A 20,322-nucleotide genomic window follows, 5' to 3' on the forward strand; every position below is an offset into this window, starting at 1 on the left:
GTGTTGTCTGCAGAACAATGAGAGGAAATGTAAGTCTCAATAATATGACTCAGTGGTGCAACAAACTAAGGCAGAAGAGAAATTCATTTGGAATTGAACCCTGGGGGACTCGATGAGAGATCCTAGACACTGCAGATGAAATATGGCCTAAATGGTTCTTCTGCTCAGCTATGACATGAGCTAAGCCAGGACAGTGCTGTTTACACCAACTCTATGCTCCAGACAGTCAATTATACTGGCATTATTTACCATATTGAAGGCAGCCTTGAAGACTATGAGGAAAAGAACAGCACAGACAGAACCGAGTCAAAAAGAGGTCGTCTCAAATGAGCCAACTCCTGAAAACTAGACAGATTAAAAAAAACAGCAATAATGGAAATGGGTCTGAAACTGCTGAAAATTGTATAATTTCGACAAGAGGCAGGACCATTGCGTGCACGAAGCAGGGTGAAACAGCCCCGATGGCCGTGGAGCTATTTGCAGTGGAGATGACACTTGGACCGACAATATCAAGAAACCCCTGAAGGAGGCTTGTGGGGATAATGTCAAGAGGCAGGTTGTAGATTTGATCTAGGAGACAGTCTCTATTAGAAAGAAAGAGCTCAAAGCGGCTCGGGACAGCAGAATCTTCCAGTGAAATAAAAATGTAGGGGCCATTGGTACAGCAAACATTGGTGCCAGTCTGAGGAAGAAGGGCAAGACGCATTTATCAGTGTGGAACAGGACCCACGAGACCGTCCAGTCCTGAAAACAGCACTGGTTATTTGTTTAAACAGCTTAAAACAGACCGTGTTCATGTTCAGTGCTAAAGTATTCACATGCTTTTACTGACGTTTTTCCTTTTTCTGCTACAGTATGCTACTACTCTTTAGAGGCAAACATCATACTGTTCATATATATAACTGCTAGAATTACAGGTGACATTACACATTTATATATCACAGCTGTATAAGGCGGCAGAGCAACCAATCGTAGGGTTGGTTCGATTCCCTGCTCCGCCTAAGTTAAAGTATCTTTGAGCGAGACACTGAACCCCAAATTGCTCCCCAACTGTCTGGAGTGGCCAGACTACAGTAACGGGCCAACCACAGCCGACTGCCCATTTTTAAATGGTGGACAGGGGCTAGGAAAAAAAATAGAATATTGATTGAGCATATTTTTAATAACCATTATTTGGCTTTTATATTTTTTTGTTTAAAAGTATTTAATTAATTTAAATTGAATTAATGAGAAGCAACAGAAATACTTTTTGTAATACGTGGGCACACCAGTAGACTGTAATGCCAAACGTTAAACTGTTTAGCATAATTATTTTAATACAATTTAACTTTTCTATGGCACATAAGGTTTGCTGGTTTAGAAACACAGCTTTATGTAACTTTTGTAACTGGCTGAAAACTAAGCATTTACTATTGTTTGTCCTGTGACGACATACATTTTCCTGCATATGGCCCAAAATCCAAAACGTTTGGTCAACCCATGGTGATTGTGATGTCCGGTAAATGAATGTAATGTAATATACAGAAAATATACACTGTATTATTTTCTCACGAAATATAATTAAATATGACAATATTATAGATTAAAGAAGCTGTATGTAAAACCTTAACCAGCTACAACATTAAAATGATGTGCACATGTAAATGAGTTTTAATAATCCAAGATTACAATATATACTGTGTAACACTAAGAGGAGAAGGTTGCATAATTAGTGCTTTCACTTTTGATACTGTACATTTAGCTGATAATACTTCTGTATTTACTTAGGTTACATTCAGAACACAGGACATTTACTATGTTATCATTGTGGTGTTGTTCCTTTTAATTAAAGGTCAACAGTGAACATTGATTTCCTTGAAGCAATCTTTTTAACTAAGTGATTTAGAATACCTTTAACCGTAATGCTGCACTGATCAATATTTTATAACAATGAGTCAAATGACAAACCCACAGAGAACTACCCCTCACTCTGCACTTTCCTTCCGCACGAGGGAATGTTTTAGCTCCTTGTTTTGGTTCTACGCCCCGCAACTTTTGGTTCACTCTCACTGCTCTCATCAACCTCATTTCCAGCTGAAGCCGGCAGCTGTTTTCAGCAAAAAAACAAAACGTTCTGCTAAAGCCACCGAGAGATAACGCACGTATCGGTCCGGAGCACAGCCGAAGACCTAGCAAGCTCAAGAGCCAGGTGTTTCCCTCGAGAGTTGGTAGGGGAGATCAAAACAGAGATAAAAGGAGAGTAAATATTGGATTTATATTTGTCGGGTTGCAACAAACATAAATCAAAATGAATGCTGATGTAGTTCAGTGCCTGCTGGATGTTAAAATAGGCAGCTGTTTGCTAACACATTTGCTATAGCAACTTTATTAGGTGATCAAATGCCAGGGTTGTGTTTACAGCTTGCTCTAAAGCCCAAAAGTGGACTCAATTAATGCTACTTAAAGAATAATTAATTTGCCGTCATCCCTAGCCGTAACTAAGCAGTTAACAGAGAGGCAGCAGATCATCCAACAACATAGTTTGAGGCCTGAGGACTTGTTGAAGCCCTTGGGTTTTTACTCGGAAATGAAGTCAGAAATCTCTCCTGATGTTCTCCAGCAGTCCATTAAGTATTTTTCCCTGTATCACACCTTTCCCTCCAAGGAGTCCAGGCTTCTCTACTCATGTGTTAATAGTCTAAAAGGGACAATTGACTCAGAAATGGAAGACCAAGTGCTACAGCATAGACAGAATACAGTGTAGCTCCTCTGTGCAAGTAACAGATTAATATATGATGAAAGACGGGAGATCAGACAGTTCAGCACTGGAGATATTGCAGTCTCAATAATGAGCATGCAATAAACTTTGCGCCAGGTTTACTGCCAGGTTTATTGTCTGGAGATCCTGCCTGTTTTATTAACATGACATCAGCTGTGCCTCTAAATATTTGACTTGAGTTTTTCCTTGAGATTATAAAATGTATGTCACTGAACCTGGCAGAAAGGCAAATATACAGGTGAAAGCTGAGAATAGTCTCTGGAAAAAAAATGATTATACAGAGGAAATCCACAAATAGATTTAAATTTAAACCAGTGAAGTCAAAGGGGACTTTTGTTTGCCAGCTATACAATTTTTCTATAGCAAAATAGGATTTAAATGCATGCATGTTCTTCTGGGAATATTTCTAACCTGAACCATATAGCTGATAAGAATTATCAGCTGGTCTGAAACACACACATGCAAACTTACCAACGCACTCCCTCACACACACTCTCTTTCTTCCCAAACACACAAACACAAACTCAGTACACAGTACATGGCGGAGCTTTCCCCTTGAAGCTTCTTTGAAAAGGTTTATAGAATCTTAAAATAGCAGTGTGGTCCGTGAGCACAGGGATTAAAAAAGAGAGAGCTACTATAGAGCTGCTGTAGTGTGGCATCACACAGACAAAACACACACACACACACACACACACACACACACACACACACACACACTATAGCCATGCCATTGCCATCTCATTGTGCTCCCCAACTGGGGCGTGAGAGAAGGAGGAGAGCAGGGGGATGACAAGAAAAAAGGAAAGGGGATAGGTTGGCAAGAGGTGACGAGAAGAATAGGGAGCAAAGAAAAGACATGGAGGATGACTGGAAAATAAAAGGATAAAAGAGAGTGATGCAGGGGAGGAGAAGCAAAATGAAGAAAGATATAATAACATAGAAGGCTGGTTTGTGTAGGACCACTACCGAAGTGTGCCGTGTTTGAGGTTGACTGAACTAGATTGCTGAGTGATTCTTGAACACTCGCGCGTACTCACGCACTTTCTCGCAACCACACTCGCAAACGCAGGTGCAAAGACAGCAGGTCCAGCGAAGGTAATTTTCTCATTGTGCGAGAGACAGAGGGACCTGTTGGCTGATAGCGACATCCTGCTGCTCTATCGCACGGCACAGACTGACAACACGACGCACCAACACCGGCCGTGATGTGTGCCGAACAGCTGCAGCAGCTCTGCCGAGGAGAGATTGACATCTCCAGCAGCCGTTCCCAACAAGCAAACAACAATAAGTGAGTCTCGCTGCCAACACCGGCAGTTAAACAGAACGTGGAGACACATAAACAGACTTTTGCACAACTGCCATTACACTGTCGAGAATGTTTTCCATTCTCGACAGAGGCATTTGTTGCTTTACCTTCCAATTAAAATGTTTTGACAAAACACACTCGGACAATAAGCCACACAAAAAAGTTCGACATGGTCTCAAGTGTTAATAACTGTCTTGATGTGTGAAATGAGTTTTACTTCAGTGAAGTTTTATTTAATTTGGTGTTTGTTACATCAAGGTGACTCATCTCATCATGAATCTGATCAAATCTCATTTTAAATCTGGACATCTCTTCCAGACACTTTTGCTTCCCAGTCAAGGCTTCTAACTGTCAGGATGGGTGTATGTCAACAAAATGAATAATCCTCTGGTTCCTCCCATAAGTGTCATTGAATTGATAATCCAAAAGCAGTATTCAGTATTAACCTTTCTGCTTTGTTCTTGGCCTTTGGTCTGTCTCTGATTTATATTCACACTAATTTAACAGTGATGCGCAGGTTCAAACTAATAAATAAAAGTCACAACACTTAGCATACCTATACTGAAGATGTGCTCGACTTTATAGTGACAGTAAATATATCAGAAGCAAGCTTCCTGCACTCTTTAACATTTTGCTGATTTTCAGCTGCATATACAAGTTGAAGAGGTGACGTGTCTTTTTGACTGTTATCACTGGGGCCAGATGCAGCAGAGCAGTTCAAATCCGGAGACACACTTTGACTTCAGTGGATGGTGACAGAACTGCGGGGGAAGTGTGTTTGAGATAACATTTGATTCCCACCCTGAAACTCTGATGAACTAAGGGCACTCGAGTTGACGTCGGCATTTCTGACAGCCAAAATGGCTTCCCACTACAGGCACACAAGGATGACTCTGTGGATTATTTCACATTTAATTACATGTTGTCAGCAGTGTTATGCACAGGCAGTTTTCAGGGGAATGGGCAAAAAAAAAAGATATAAAAGCCCTAACTCTAACGCTGAGCCAGAGAAGGTCATGCCCTATGAAAGGGCCAGGGCAGGGCCTGCATAGTTTTGATTGCCAGGTTGAAAAGGGCAATTTGCACCCAAGAGGAAAAAGGGCAACCCATTCCTGCCCCCATGAACGCCACTGGTTGTCAGTGTCAAAGCTGACTTGTTTGAGCCAGCATCACCACTGATGGAATAAAGCAGAGGCTTAGGCTGTTGTGATTGGGCGGCAGCACCGCTAGCCAGGACCGTGAAGACTGAGCTGTCGGACATCAGCTGTGACTGACTGTTTTGGCTCCAGTTGTCAACAGAAAACCAACTCACTAGGAGTTTCACCATAGGCTGTTTTGGTTTTTGGATTGTGAATCCAACAGCAGTGCATAGGGAGAGTGGTTTTGTGTCACAATGGGTGGCTTACGTAAAACAACCCAATAAAAACAAGAACCAGAGGGGCCTGAAAAGAAGTCTTTACGAAACATGTTCTAGAAGTTAGTGAAGTAGGGACTACTCGCAGGGCTTGTTGGTTATCCTCTGTAGCTAGCGAGCTGACTGCCAATTTGTACCCAGCTGAGAATATACTAACTCTAGTCAGTCACAATAGCTCTAGCTTTTGTTCTCCGGGTTGTACACTAATGCAATAAAGAATTATTGAAATGGAATAAAATCTCTCCGAGCTAGCAAACTTTAGCAAACTCATTAGCTTAGTCGCTAACAGGACAATATGTTGACACACTTTATTCAAAGGACCTATTTGTACCATTGACTCCTGTCTCATAACTCTCTTCAAACAGTTTATACCTGCACACAACACAGTTTTTCTTATTGCATTTTATATTGTATTTATTTTATGTTATCCTATTTTAAATCTATTATATTTTATTTCAATATTTTAACTGTAGTAGCATTGTTGGAGAACAATCATTTCTGCACAGATTGTAAAGCCCTCCAAGGGAAATTTGTGATTTGTGATATTGGGCTACACAAATAAATAAATTTGATTAATATTCACTACCAACGACTGCTCAATTGTAGCTGTGCATATGACAAATAAAAACTTAAAACCAATCCACTTCAGTTTATATTTCGACAGAGACGATTAAATAAAAGTAGATGGTGCAACAAAGCTTGTTAACTAAAATGTTGGACTTTTGGAATTTCACCATATTAAATACTGGTGTGGCCCTGCTTCAAAGCAGTTGACCACTAAGTGCTGTAACGCTGTGCATGTATAGCCTATAACATTAGTTGTGTATGGCCAACATTGTAATTGGTCATTTAATGTTGTTCTAATTGCTCTAGTCAAACCGCTGACACACGATAGCCCACAACGCACAAATAGCAACCATTGTTTGGTTGCAAAGCATGCATAACCAATTGTGTTTGCATATGCGCCAGACAAACAGAAATACATGCTCTCTATATTGGACATGAGCACCAGCTTACACTGACAGCCAGGTAAATACAATCATTTTCCAAATTGGCCCGGTGTTGATCATTTTGCATCCAATAAACTGCTACAGAGGCACAGAGACAGGACAGGCTCTTTGTGCAGGTAAACTGTGATGTGTCTGGTGCTACAATAGGCACCACAGTGGTAACAGCTCTGATGGATTGCGTTGGCCCTTGTCCACATAATTTGATGCAAATTATTTTCCCTTAAAACAACAATGTGCTACAGGGTATGTGCAGAGTGAGAGCTGGGTGGTGGGATTTTGCCTGGAGAAGCCTTTTTTATTTTTTTTAAGTCGAAGCGTTGCTCTCTCATCCTCCAAGACAGTGATCCGTTCAGCAGCATTGAAGTATGATGTGAAGCACTTTGTGCATTCTGTCTACAGCTACGATTGTCTCAGGAAACAAAAAACTGGATTTCCTATCGTAGGCTTGAGGAGGGTATGTAGACACGTCTCTTCTTCTTTAAAAAAAAAAAGAAGATTTTCTTCTCTGTTATCATCAACATTTCAGTAATAGCTGTACTATGACAATGAAAACCACTTCAGAGATTACAGCAAAGACGATTGCAGCAAATTAAAAGATACGAGTATAAAGTGCACTTTGCCAGGGCTCTCCAGAGCCATGAAACCACAATGCAAACCTAGAGACCAGAATTGTTCTTTTTTTTTTATTACTCCTCAGTAGCTCACAGTGAAACATGATTGAATCATTTACTTAAAAAACTGGATATTTTTTAAAACCTTTTTAGAGCAGTAATCTTGTCAAAGGAGGCACACAAAATCAAAAATCTCAAGTTTGAACTTTAATTAACCTGTTAGGTCTTGTCAATCATCTGTGAGGTGGTTAAGTAAAATGTTTCCTGCTGTCAAGTGTACAACTGTAATTCAGCATTAGAAAAGTAAGGAACATCTGAAACAGATAAGCTGTGTTAGCGACCATGGTTGATGTGAAAGACAAGAGGAAAACCTTCAAAAACAACTTCATCAACAGACAACTGACACAAAGTGAAAGAAGCGAAGTGTGCTGAGAAGTGGTGGGGGCTGTCTCCAAGCCAAAAGTAGAGTGAACATCACCGTCCAAAGATTAAAAGCACGGAAAAGCAAGTTAAAAAAGGGGGATGATGAGGCGTGACTGTCTCATCGCCAAAACTCCAGCGAATATTTAAATTGCCTTCCAAAGACGAAAACAACTCCAAGACAAGACAACGTGATTAGGAGTGATGAATCGATGAATCTTTTGTTTCCTTGTGAATGGTAACCACCACACAGTGCCAAGTGTTACAGCCAAAGTCATAACTGATGAAGAATTAAAGGGACAGTTCACCCAAAATCCAAAGATACATATTTCTCTTCTGTAGATCTAATTATCAATCTAGTATTTAACATCCTAAAACTTGTGTGTGTTTCTGTGGGTTTTCAGAGTTTCGTTTGCGTGACATCCACGAAGGCTTCATTTACACTTCCTGATTAAAAGTAACCCCATTATTAGCTCACATGTGGAACAGATTGGATATACTGTATATTATGGAAATAAAATTGTATGTAAATCAGATATTTTAAGATTCCTTTTCTGTCCCTTTCTTAAATGTATTCGTATTTATCGATGCAACTCATCTTTATATACACATGAGATAATTTTAGCGAAAGATCTCACCATCAGAATTGCATTAGCGTCAAGTTTAATTTCTGACAAATACTGTAAAATGAAATACACTTTGATCCATTTATTTATTAATGTTGATGTTTGACACAGTACAATGCTATAAAGGGATTAATTGGCAGTGTCTACATATTTATTTGTCTTTTTCATTCAATTTTTTTGTATGGGACGATGTATAACATTACATAAATGATGCTCTTTGATGAGCTGAGAGCTAACTTGGCAGATGTTTGCTTCCACTGCAGATGGAGATTTCATTGTGCATTTAGGTTATTAAGTCAATGTCTGTTCACCAAGTCTATGTGATATTCATGTACACAGTATAATGCAGGCTGTTTTGAGGGTAATCGCCATATGACCCACACTATGGGTGCGTTTTTATATTTATTTTCAGCATATTTTACCCTCCTCAACAGAGGCTCTCCGACTAACCGGTGAGTAAGTTCACACTAAGTCGACTACGTTTGAAAACAAATCTGTTGTTTTACATTTTGGCCTTCTTTCAACACTATGCTGACCTTTGAGGACAGAGAAAATAGAGCTTGTGGAAAACAATACTGCCCCTGGTCATGTGCTGCGTAGTCCTTTTTGCTTCTGTTAACTTTCTGTTGCCTGCTTGATCAATTAACGCAAATGTCAATACTGATCCCTTGATAAAGGTATTGCTTGACTTTTTGGACAAAACGCTTTTTCAATTTCTTGGCAAGAGACATGCCTCTCTAAGGTTTACATGTTAGTAAGTTATATCTCAATTGTACAACAAACGGCAACGTTTGTGAACGTGGCACATTTTTGTGGTTTGTTGACCGTAATATGACGAAGAATAATTTTTATGTTAATGTTATTGTAGTGTGGAAAAAGACCTTAACAAGCACAAACTTAAAAAAAACACGAGTGTGGAGTCACTTTCACACCCTCAGTAATAATTTCATTAATGAAAACTATGATTAAGTGTGTTTGTCAACAACCTTTTTTTCCATGACAAAGACGATATGATGACGAGATGGCACCAACGTCATTAAACACTAACTGTGATATCAACATGCAATATTGTTGATGAAAAAAAGACAAGATTAAATGTAGTTGAAAAATAAAACTTAATCAAAATCTCTCTTTTTCGTTGACAAAAAGAGGAGACATTGGTTTCAAAGCAGCAGTCCTGTTGTCTGTCAATGAAGACAACAGGGCTTGGGAGAAAGAAACAAGGTGATATTTGGGCTGGACTAGATTGACTGCAATGTTCAATATAATCTGATGACTAAAATACTAAAATGTCAAAAGTTTTCATTGACTAAAACTATAATAAAATAGTTACGGTTTTAAGATAAGATTAAGACAACCAGACTTTGAGTCAACTAACATTTTAAAAAACAGGATGAGGTTGACTAAAAATCATTCAAACTAACAGGGAAATTTGACACAGGACTAAGAGTAACTAAAAAAAACAGTTGACAAAATAAACAGCATTTTAAAATGAGTCATCTTAGTGTGGAGGGAGAAAATCAAATATCACAGTATTTTTGACCAAATACCTCAACATTGATATTGTGATATTGTAGGGTTGACTTATAAGTGCTTTCACAAAATATTTACACAATTACATTTTTGATAAATAATCATCTGTAATGTGGATGTAATGACTAACTTATTAATGAATTAATTATAATAATAGAACAGATAGAAAAGTCTGGTAAATTCAGATTACATTACTTTACTGTAATGCAGCCTGGAAAAAAGGCGCTTATGCGATATAACGATATCTAGAGACAATATCTAGTCTCACCTCCCAACAATGAGTTAATATTGATACATTGATCAGCCCCAAGTTGGAGTTGCTTACGAAGTCACAAGGACACGATCTCTCAATGGATTTAAGTCGGTTGTGTTGAGTGTGGTGTAAAGCTAAGCTATGGAACTGTGCATTAGTACCTGTAGTGCAAACGCAGCCAGAGAACCTCAGCAGCAGGCACAACGGTACTAAATGCTGTAGTCTGGTTTAGTCACCATAGTAACCATATTAACCCAGCGACTTCCTCCTTCCCTCCCGCCCTCTCTTTCTCTCGCACACAGACACACAAACCCATCATCTAATCTTGCGTCATGGGGGTTCAAGGCTAGCAAAGATCTCCCAAAGCCTTCTAACATAGCCGACAGTTCCTCTCACAAGCCGAGCTACCGTAGAAAAACAACCGTGGGATGGCGGTGGAGATGGAGATGTGGGGGAGAGGGAGAAAGATGGAAACAGGACAGAGACACGGGGCCGGAGGAGAACTTCTAGTGAGTGACGTAGCAGTGTACTGTATATTCTACTGTATATTCTAACAGCAGGTGAGGGGAGCATGTGTTAAATATTAAAGCGTCTCAACAGAGAACCTGGGCAAATGGCCCCTACTGATATGGGACATCCCAGACCGGGACACACACAGTCACACATACACACACACACAGATGCAAATGCACAGACACCAAGGGTAGCATCCCACCAAAGCAGAAAGAACACGCATGTTTAATTCACAACCTTCCATTTCAGCATGTTCGTGTTCTTACGCTACGCACTGTGACCCCCCAACCTCCATCCCCAGTGCACCAAGAAGTATGAGTCAGAAGACGAGATGAACAAGGTTGGCGGGGAATGAGTGAGTGCATATTGGGGGGGGGGGGGGTGAGGTAAAGCCAACAACATTTCTTATTCCCCAAAGCGGTCCCTCTTTAATGGAAGTACAACATTCCAAACTAACCCCGTTCTTCTCCTGGGCTTCCACACGCCCTCTCTCCACGTCAGGTCTGTGTTCCCTAAATGTGTCTCACAGCACACCATCCGACTTCCCGTAGATTATTCCTGACTGCTGCACACTGACATGCATTATAGCGGGCGAGGAGGAGGCAGAGACCGGGGAAGATTGAAAGAGAGGGAGGGAGACAGGGGGAGAGGTTGGACCTGTTGTGGCATCGATCCTTTTGTTTTCATTTAGGAGAATAAAACACAAATGGATGATTCTTCGATTTGTTCGGGCTGGTCCCACTGGGGTGGAATGTATTTTGGACATTGCCGATACTGGCTGAGGTACAAGTAGAAGTAGAGTGTCGCCAATAACAAACACTGGAATGCAAAAACAATATTAATGGCAAGGTTCATCCCTGGCGAGTAGATCGATGTTTCATTTAAAATCACACACAATAAACAAAGCCCACTTATGCCTGTAGGTTATCATTTATACGCTTGTTGTTTCTTTTATTCATTCATTGGTTTATTGCTAACACAGTTACTATTCACGCGGATGTGTCTTAGTACTTGTAAAGTATTCTGAGGACATTTGCACACCGAGCTGCTCTTGTTTTCCCCCAAGACTGTTCATGTTAAACATCTGGGAAAGCTGTTTATATGGGGGTCTGGGGTCTACTTCATGATGTCGGCAGTTTGTTGTACAGCAGGCGGCGGATGAGTGGGACTTACTTGCAGCCCAGGACATAAATGATCACATAAAGTGGTGATGGTGAGAGCCTGTGAAAGGAGGGAACCGCTAAAGCGTCCTCCGGGCCTGAAAGCTCTTCCTACACAGAGTTTACATTCATTACATATATAGAGAGACGTTGCTCTTTTTTGTACAATATTCTGAAACCACTGATATTGGTGGACTCAGTAAGGTGGAGAAATGATTAGATAGTTAAGAAGTGGATCCCAAAGCCAGGCCTGTTAATCGGAAACTAAACAACAACAGCCCGTGTTCGACCTCACTTGAAATGAACACATTTATTCTCAACTGAAAAGCAGTTGAGAATATTCTAGTTCCTGGGGAAAATTTTTTTTTTAAACTGACCTCAGAAATCACACTGCGTGTAAACTCATGAAAATCTTGACAAATAAATACTGTCCTTTTTAAAAACAGAGGAGTGGTTGCAGTGAGTTACTGCTCTCCACAATCTTATTTATTACAGATTTCAGGGATGCCTGCAATGCCAGCTCTTGTTTATGTGATAGCGTGATGGCTCTGCGGACAGCTATTGATAAAAATGACAAGTGGAGAAAGCCTTTACATGAAATGTGACAAATCATGACAGTTAAGTTTGCATCTTGGCAGCTTAATGCTGCTTTAACACCAAGTATTTCACACTTGCACTGCCCACCTCCACGTACATCCATTATTTTAGAGCACTTGCCTGCCTGCCGAAGTTCTTTTTCTGTATTTTCTTGGCACCATCCTCTTCTTTCTGTTTTTTGCTCTCCATCTAAAACATCATGTGTAGACTGCTACCGCACAGAGCCAGGATAACCAAGGTAACAGGGGACGAGCAGCTCATTTTCCCACTCCTATACTATAGATGTGATTGCGACATTAACCGAACAGACGTGTGTGTATGTGGAGACAGAGAGCACGAGGCTCAGGCTGCTCAGGCTGCAGAAAGCACAATACTGTTTGTTAGCCGACAGTAATCAGGCTGAATTGTTACCAGCCCACTGGCATTTCTTTCGATCCTCCAGATTACCGCGACACCACTGACAGCAGGTAAGCAACAGACGCACAGCATCTATTCATACCATTGCCGTTCACATGTGTACCGTATTCTGAAATCACTGAGAGGAGCGAATAAAGCCTAGAGCAGTACCAGAGCAGAGGCCGTGTGATGAGATGTGTCAATCTCACAGAGGGTCCTCATCACCTCCATGATGGTCTTGTTTGGCTCTGTCACCAGGGAACAGCACAGCATCGTGACAGTGAAACGAGTCATTGATTAATCAATTAGTCAAATAATTGCCACAGATGTGATAATCAAAGAATCCCTTCAGTCATTTCTTTGCTGGGTTCATCTGTTTAATTTCATTATACATTTACTATATTTGTGTTTTGGAGCATTGGTTGGACAAAAGAAATATTTTGAAGGTTTAGGATCTTGGAAATCGTGTGGCTATGTGCCAATTTCTTTAAAACATTAATAGATTGAGAGAGTTTAAGTCCACCTTCTCTCAATAAAAGGTGTGTATAATTAAAAAAAAGAGTTTCCTGAAGTTTATTCCCATGTATTATCTTCCATGAGCAGCTTTCGACCTTTTGTAGCAATTTATAGACAAAGCAATTAATTGATTAATCCAGAAATAATCAACAGATAATGAAAAAAATCTTTAGTTGCAGGAACTGCAAAACACAAAGGAATTATTCAAATATGAATCCAGGCGATACAGAAGGAGGAAAAACATCAATATCCTCTCACACCTTTCCCCCCCCCACATATCTGAACTATGTCCTTCTGGTGCAGATAAATAAGAACTACAACGACCACACACATCAGAACTTGAGAGGAAACACCAATCTATCGACAGTGCTTTCCCAGTGATTTGCTGACTCACTGAGCCTCTGTACTTGCCTGCCAGTGGGCTGCTGTTGCCCTTAATTTAAACCAGGCAGGAAGAGTTTTATTATTTACAGGACAAGCCTGAGGAACCGTTGCAGGGGGCCGGTTAGTTACACCTAGGAGCTGCCGAGAGTGGCCGCACTCTTGTACTTTCAGCCACTGAGCAGTTCAATTAGAGCGGTAGGGGGTTAAGTTCCTCGTTTAACGGCACATTAATGGCAGCGATTGAAGACGGGAAAAACACAATTTATTTATTCCCCCTGTCATTATATTCCCAACGGGAGGTTCAAGCCGGTGACCTTCATGTTGCAACATCACTCCCCAAACCTTCAATTCAACTCTCACTGCCTCGCTTACTTTCGTCTCCTTTGTTGGTCTTTTCTCACACACATGCACACACACTGCACCAACTACTACTTCAAAAGGCTGCCGTATTGCTGCAGTTATTGGTTCCTGTGTTTTGGCTGCCGTGCCCTGAGAGACTTAAAAGCTAAAGAACCAGTTGTGTTTTTATCAAAGCCTCTTCAGTCTGTCTGTCAGTCAGTTAGCGAAGGTCTTCAGAGTCAGTACCAGAGAGAGAATTCAACTGAGAAAGAGATGTACATCCCCAACTTTGCACTAAGCATCACACCAAAATAAAACAAAAAATCAATCTTAAAGGAAATCTTCTCTTTTTTCTTTCAAAACTGGAAGTCTATTTTTCTGGCATCCCACAGAGCATTAGACGCGATACAGCTACAGCTCAGGGTTTTTTTGGGGCTTTGCATAGCCCAGTTTTAGACCAAGCAGGAAAATGCATTATTACATATTTAAACAACGCTTGATCATCTGTTAAAATAAAAGAAAGATGTGCCAGAGAATGCTGCATGTTCTATGCAAAGACTTCTAATGACCTTATGAATACTGTACTTTTAAATGTGCACTATGTAACCTTTAGTTAAGGCTAATTTACATAAAACAGCTTAGAGTGATACCAGCCATCAATCCAGTGGGTTGGCTGTGTTTCTACTCTATACTTAAACAAAAAAATAACCCAACGGAGCAGCAGTGATAGCACAAACAAGCTTCCAAAACCTCCTAGTGTGTCATTTTCTAATCTACAACATGCTGACTACAACATCTTCAGACGGTTTCTATATGACATAAGTGAACCACATCCGTTCAAACAACCTCGAAATATCCACTAGACATTCATTTCAAAGAGCTAAAAGTAACTCACGGGAAGAAAAATGTAACATTCATCAAAAGCTGTGTTTTTACATTACATCATCATTACATTCACATTCCCACCAGCTGAGGACACAGTATACACACTATATCTAAAATGGGCACTTCATAAAATATATACAATATATATATTGTGTGATTTAAGGAGCTTGTCATTTTTCATGCTGTAGCCTTGTGGTTTATGTTGAACTGTGAGCTGCATTTCAGGTCATGTGACTTTGTAAATACCAAGTTTGTCAATGAAATAAGTGTCAGAGCTAATTTCTAACGTGCCAGGTAAATCTTAAAAAAGTGTAGGTTGAAAAGCTTTATCGACATTTAGGTGGTTGAGAGAAGGGATTACAACCCCCTAATCTCCAAACCACAAACACTGTGTATCCCCCCAAAAAAACATCAGGAGTATGTTTTGTGTTTGTGCTTTTACATGTCTCATATCACTCACCTTGTCAGCCATAATCATAGAGGAGCCTCCGTGGACTCCCAGGACTGGAAGTTGCGTCTGAACGGAGAGGAAGTCAAGGATCTGGGAAATGGCCTCCTGATCAGTGCCATCGGCAAACACCAGGCCATGGAGACGAGTGCGTGACAGAAGCTCACAAACCTTGGGACACAGGGAAACAAACTCGGGTGTCAAGAGAGACTGTGTGTGTTTTATAGACCATGTGTGTGTGTGTGTACTATTGGTGAGTGTGCGCAACCTTTCCTCACCTGTGTAATCACAGACTTTGGGTCTGTCTCATTTATCCTCAGTATTACCACGGATACGTCAAGGGCATCATCAGGGTGCCGAGGTGGGCGGAGATCCTGATCGGAAATGTAACGCGTCTGGCCCATGATCACGCCCACACTGAGACCTGAAGGCTTCTGGGACGCCACAGGCACCGTCATCTGGGAGAGTAGGAGCAACATCCAGCCCACTACACCCATCATACCCTGTAAACCATAAACAAACACCTACAATTAATTAATTCATGTCACAAAGCTCTGTAACGATATGTCTTTACTATGACAGTTTTCTGCCTGCTCTCAGCAGCCTGTCACAGGTACAGGTGATACATACTGTATGTTGGGTGGCTGTGGCTCAGGAGGGTTGGCGGTTCAGTCAAAGTGTCCTTGAGCTAAACACCAAACCCCAAATTGCTGCCATCATTTAGCTTTTGCCATGTCATCAGGCGTTTATATGTTTAGCAAACTGTCAAGGTAAAAGAATACTGTCCTTATTTCATGAGCTGCTTAAATCTTATCAAAAATAATTAATCTTGGATAACCGGCATTGAAGGTGTTTATATGGTGACAGTATTTTCTCAGGACTTTCTAATCCCACTGTGTGTTTACACTGAGGGGATGATGACAAATCAGAGCATGCATATTGATAGGAAGAGAGCTTTGTTAAGCTATAAGGAAAGTAAGAAGACAAAACTTCATTTTTTGCATAAACTGAAAGACCTTATCTTGTTCATTTATCTAAAATCACCTTATTTTCTAATATTTCATATTTTTGTGTGTACATCATGCTCGTACTTTCCGTCCTACAAGACAAGCAAGAACTCCCACTTATTGCTATCTTTGTCTGCTTGAAAAGAAGTTGAGTCACACCTTGTGAAACGAGTTAAAAATCGACTGTGGACAGAATATATTTCATATCATCAGGATATAAGAGTCTTGTGTATTCTCAACATGCCTTCAAAATCGCAGTAAGTGCTGTAAAATGACTCGCCGGGTTTCTCAAAGGTGGCTGATATTTATCTTTAATAAAACCAGTGTGACACAAATATGTGGTCTGAATGTAATTATTAGAGCGAGTCTCAAGTGCAAAATCAAAGATTACATTAGAGGCACAAACGGGCTGGGAGTTTACTGTCTTTCTGTTCTCCACTATTCAAAAAAATCACTTAATTCAGTTTCAAAGTGTGCAACCATTAGGAGGGCAGGGTTAAACCTAACTTTATTTTTCTCTAAAGCGCTAATCTGGCTTCATGAGACGCCCTAAATCTCTCTTCCACTGTCTGCCTTTATTTGAACATAATCTATGCCTGTGGGCAATGTTCAAAGTAAAGTGCCAGCTATTAATGGATAACATAACCCTGAAATAAATGTAATCTGATTTACCCTAGTCATGGGGGTATGAGGGAAAACATTCTAAATCGCTGAAGGCACTCAAATGTCTGCATCAATCAATAACATTTACCGAGAATGAAAAATAACATTTCTTTCAACTCTATATCCTAACCAAATTCCAGTCTAATACAGAGGACTTTAAGCTCCTGTTCCCACTCCGGCTTACTCTGTGTTACCTTTTCCTGTACTGTGAGCAGATCTAGGAGAAGCAGATGAGTAGAGCAAATGCAGTGTGAAATGCCCTGGGCTGAATGAGAGCTAATGAAACCATGATGCGAATGCTACGTTGCATCTCAGCCAATTTCTTACACCACCACAGTCCAGCAGAGCTGAAAAACACCCCAGGAGGAAACGTCACGTCCACACAAGTAACCCACTGTCTCTATATCTCTTCATCCTGCCTTTTCCTCGTTTTCTAACATTGCACCCATCAATGCTCATCATTTTATCTATTCATTTTCTCTAAATATGTAAAAAAAAAAAAATGTACTCTCTTTCTCTAATTCTGCCAATCTCTCTTTCCGGCTGGGTTAGTGTGTATATCTGATCCATGTCATCTCACACCCGGTCTAATCAGGCCAGTTAGTCAAGTCAGTACTTTCCCAGCTTGCTCTCTCTGCCCTGGTGCCCACAGACTAGCCTGCAGCTCCTGCAGCACTTAGCATACGCCGCTAAATCACACACCGCTACACTCCTGTCCCAGGAAATTAGTGTCAGCTCCAACCAATGGGACAAGATTACGCTAACTTTCCCTGGAGTTAGCATCAGAGCTAACATTACGACGAGCCAAAATCTTCCAACATACAGAAGATGTAAAACTTTGGGCTTCAAATCATGCTTCAAATTGATGCTTAGAATCATATCCGCTGACTCCTGTGATAAGCTTCCAAAAGAGATGTCATGAGGGGTAACTGTTTCCCTCTGTGTTAGCATTTATGCAAATTATTCCACAAATCAGAAAAATGCAAGATCTTAATAATGTAACATTCAGTGGCATAATTCTCTAGTATCCTGCCAACACTAAAGGCTGTTCACTCTTTTAATGGCGGAGGAGTACACTATGGCTGATTTACTGCAATAAAACGTAGGGGGCTTTTGTTTGTGCTCATCTAAACATGTTTCCTAAATTGTACGCATTTGCCTCTAAGCAGCAAATTAGTCTTGTCTAAAAATGTTTTTATTTCCGTGTCTCAAGTTAAATCTAGATTTGTGAAAACGATGTTTCTGTCAAAGATGGAAACAACACACCCTGTGCTCAAAAGGGAGCTGGCATTAAGAGGCCCTCAAGCTGCTTCAGTGACAATGAATCAGAGGACGTCTTTGTGCACAGTGCAACATAACCCTGAGTGATTTTCCTTGGATATAAGCACATTTTTTGGTTCAGCAGTGTTAGCCCTAACTCCTATTAAATAAAGCTCATGTGGGTGTAATTGCTTAAATCTATCAGTCCACAATTTCATCCCTTCATTCATTGCCAGTGAAGCAGCTCTACATAGTGTCTCTAGATGACAAAACAAATTAGGCTCGTGGTTATGTGGGCCTTGTTTCCCCAAAATATCTTAAAGAGATACTCCACTCGAAATCTGTCTTTTGAATAGCAAACACTCCAACGTTGTGGGCTTGAAATGGGGCTGTACGAGTTTGTAGTTTTCTCATGAACAACAAAATGAAGAACTCATTTTCACTGTGGACTAAAACGCATCAAAACATCCACTGAAACCTGTCAAACTTTTGCTTCTACTCCTACATTCCACTGTCCAATTCACATATCTATTTGCGTGGAGTATCGCTCCAAGGCTACAATTGTTACATCCATCATAACAAGCCTTTTAAGTTCACGAGACGTTCCCAAAAAGTGCCTTCATTTGTGACGACCATGTGTGGCCAATATGATACTGCTGTTTAGTACTGCTGTTTCATATACATTTGATCTCATTATTTTATTTAATGATCTGCTATTTCCCCCACTAATGATCTCTGTATTGAAATTGACAAGTGGTCCATGCAATGTGCAAGCTGAACATTGGATTACACAATTAGATCTTTTGATGCCGGTGGAGCCGTTATATATCCAAAAACAGCAAAACAAAAAGGTTGGCCAGCATTAAAAGAGCTCCTGGAGAGGGATCAGCCGAAGTGACAATGTGATTTTAGACCAACTATTTAGTCGGTAAAAACATCAGGTCTTTGTATGTTCATCTTTTGATGCCCTTCATCATCTGATCACACTGTGGTGCCTCAACAAGGATGATGGTGTTGTGTTGTTGAACCTGAGAATGTTTTGCTCAGAGAGCACATAGAAGTTGACACTCCTCCTTAATCTAGTTAATTTATATTTGCTTTACTGCAAGTTTCTTGAGCAAGAAAAAGAGTCAAACTTTGACTTTAACATTAACCTACAAACTTATGCTAATTGAATTATGACATAACAGTTGGTTGTAAGCGCACTATACAGTCTCAATGCTGAATAATATAATATGTCATATGATAATTTATTTTGTGTGCTGTGGCACAGCTGCCAATCTAAAACGATGACTTGCCACCACATTTTCTACCACAATTTCTACTCATAGTGGTCTAACAGCATTTTTCCCATCATCAAATGTTGTTGTTGTTTTTTCAATTCTGTTTGTTAATCTCCATAAAACCCAGTTCCAAACTTAGTGTCTGGGCCAGATTTATGTACATATTTGCGCTCTCAATCTACATGAAATTAGCGTCTGATTTAATAAAGCAGTAGCTAATCATCAGTAACTGGGACTGTCTTTTAGGTGCATTCTGCATATAAACGAGATCTCCGAAGATGTTGTTCAGTGGTGAAATGGGGATACGATGGGGTAATAAACCATGAAATAAATCAAGCCAAGAAAAATGTAGTGATGCTGAATTCCCATTAAATGAAACCATTTACTTCCCTGATTAAACAAGATGAGAAAATAAGTTGTCAGCTATTAGTATAAAATGATCTTAAGTTTTTAAAACCAATGCAGTAGAAGTCATTAAAGGTGCAATGTGTAATATGGCCAGAATCTTTGCTCAAAAGATTAAAAAAATGAACTCACATCACCAGAATGTGAAGAAGTTTCAGTTCTAACATTATTTCAAAGATGTCCATGTATTGTTTTACTGACTTATCTTCTGAGAATTTGTTTATTGGACCCAGTAGTTGAGGTGAAATTCGTTATAACATATAAAATGTCTTTAAAAAAATACATGCCAGTGCAACTACATGTGAAGTGTGCAATCACCCCAATGCATTAGCTACGAGAATGTTCGAGTTCAGGTTCAGGGTAAATAAGCCACAACCCTCCACCCTCTTTGGTGCAATATAATGTTTCTTTATAACTGAAATACTTTTCTTTCTAAGAAGCTCCCACTCTCATTTCTGAATAATTCACTGTAGCTCTCCTACACATGTTTCTGCTGTCATGGTGATTTCTGCAGAATGCAGGATTAGTAATT

General features: G+C 40.2%; 1 protein-coding gene across 1 annotated transcript in view; it reads right to left on the reverse strand.

Moving 5' to 3' along the window:
• grin2ab (glutamate receptor, ionotropic, N-methyl D-aspartate 2A, b) overlaps positions 1 to 20,322 on the reverse strand; it is a 90,783-nt gene that overhangs the window by 52,117 nt on the left and 18,344 nt on the right. Inside the window, exons 3-4 of the mRNA XM_076091942.1 lie at positions 15,451 to 15,675; positions 15,185 to 15,343 (exon numbers count right to left, since the gene is read on the reverse strand). Of these exons, the coding sequence (XP_075948057.1) occupies positions 15,185 to 15,343; positions 15,451 to 15,675 (384 nt within the window). The remainder of the gene's footprint in view (positions 1 to 15,184; positions 15,344 to 15,450; positions 15,676 to 20,322) is intronic.

The sequence above is a fragment of the Anarhichas minor genome, unplaced genomic scaffold (assembly GCF_050575085.1).
Source record: "Anarhichas minor isolate MPS153535 unplaced genomic scaffold, ASM5057508v1 ptg000014l, whole genome shotgun sequence".
NCBI classification, from domain to species: Eukaryota; Metazoa; Chordata; class Actinopteri; order Perciformes; family Anarhichadidae; genus Anarhichas; species Anarhichas minor.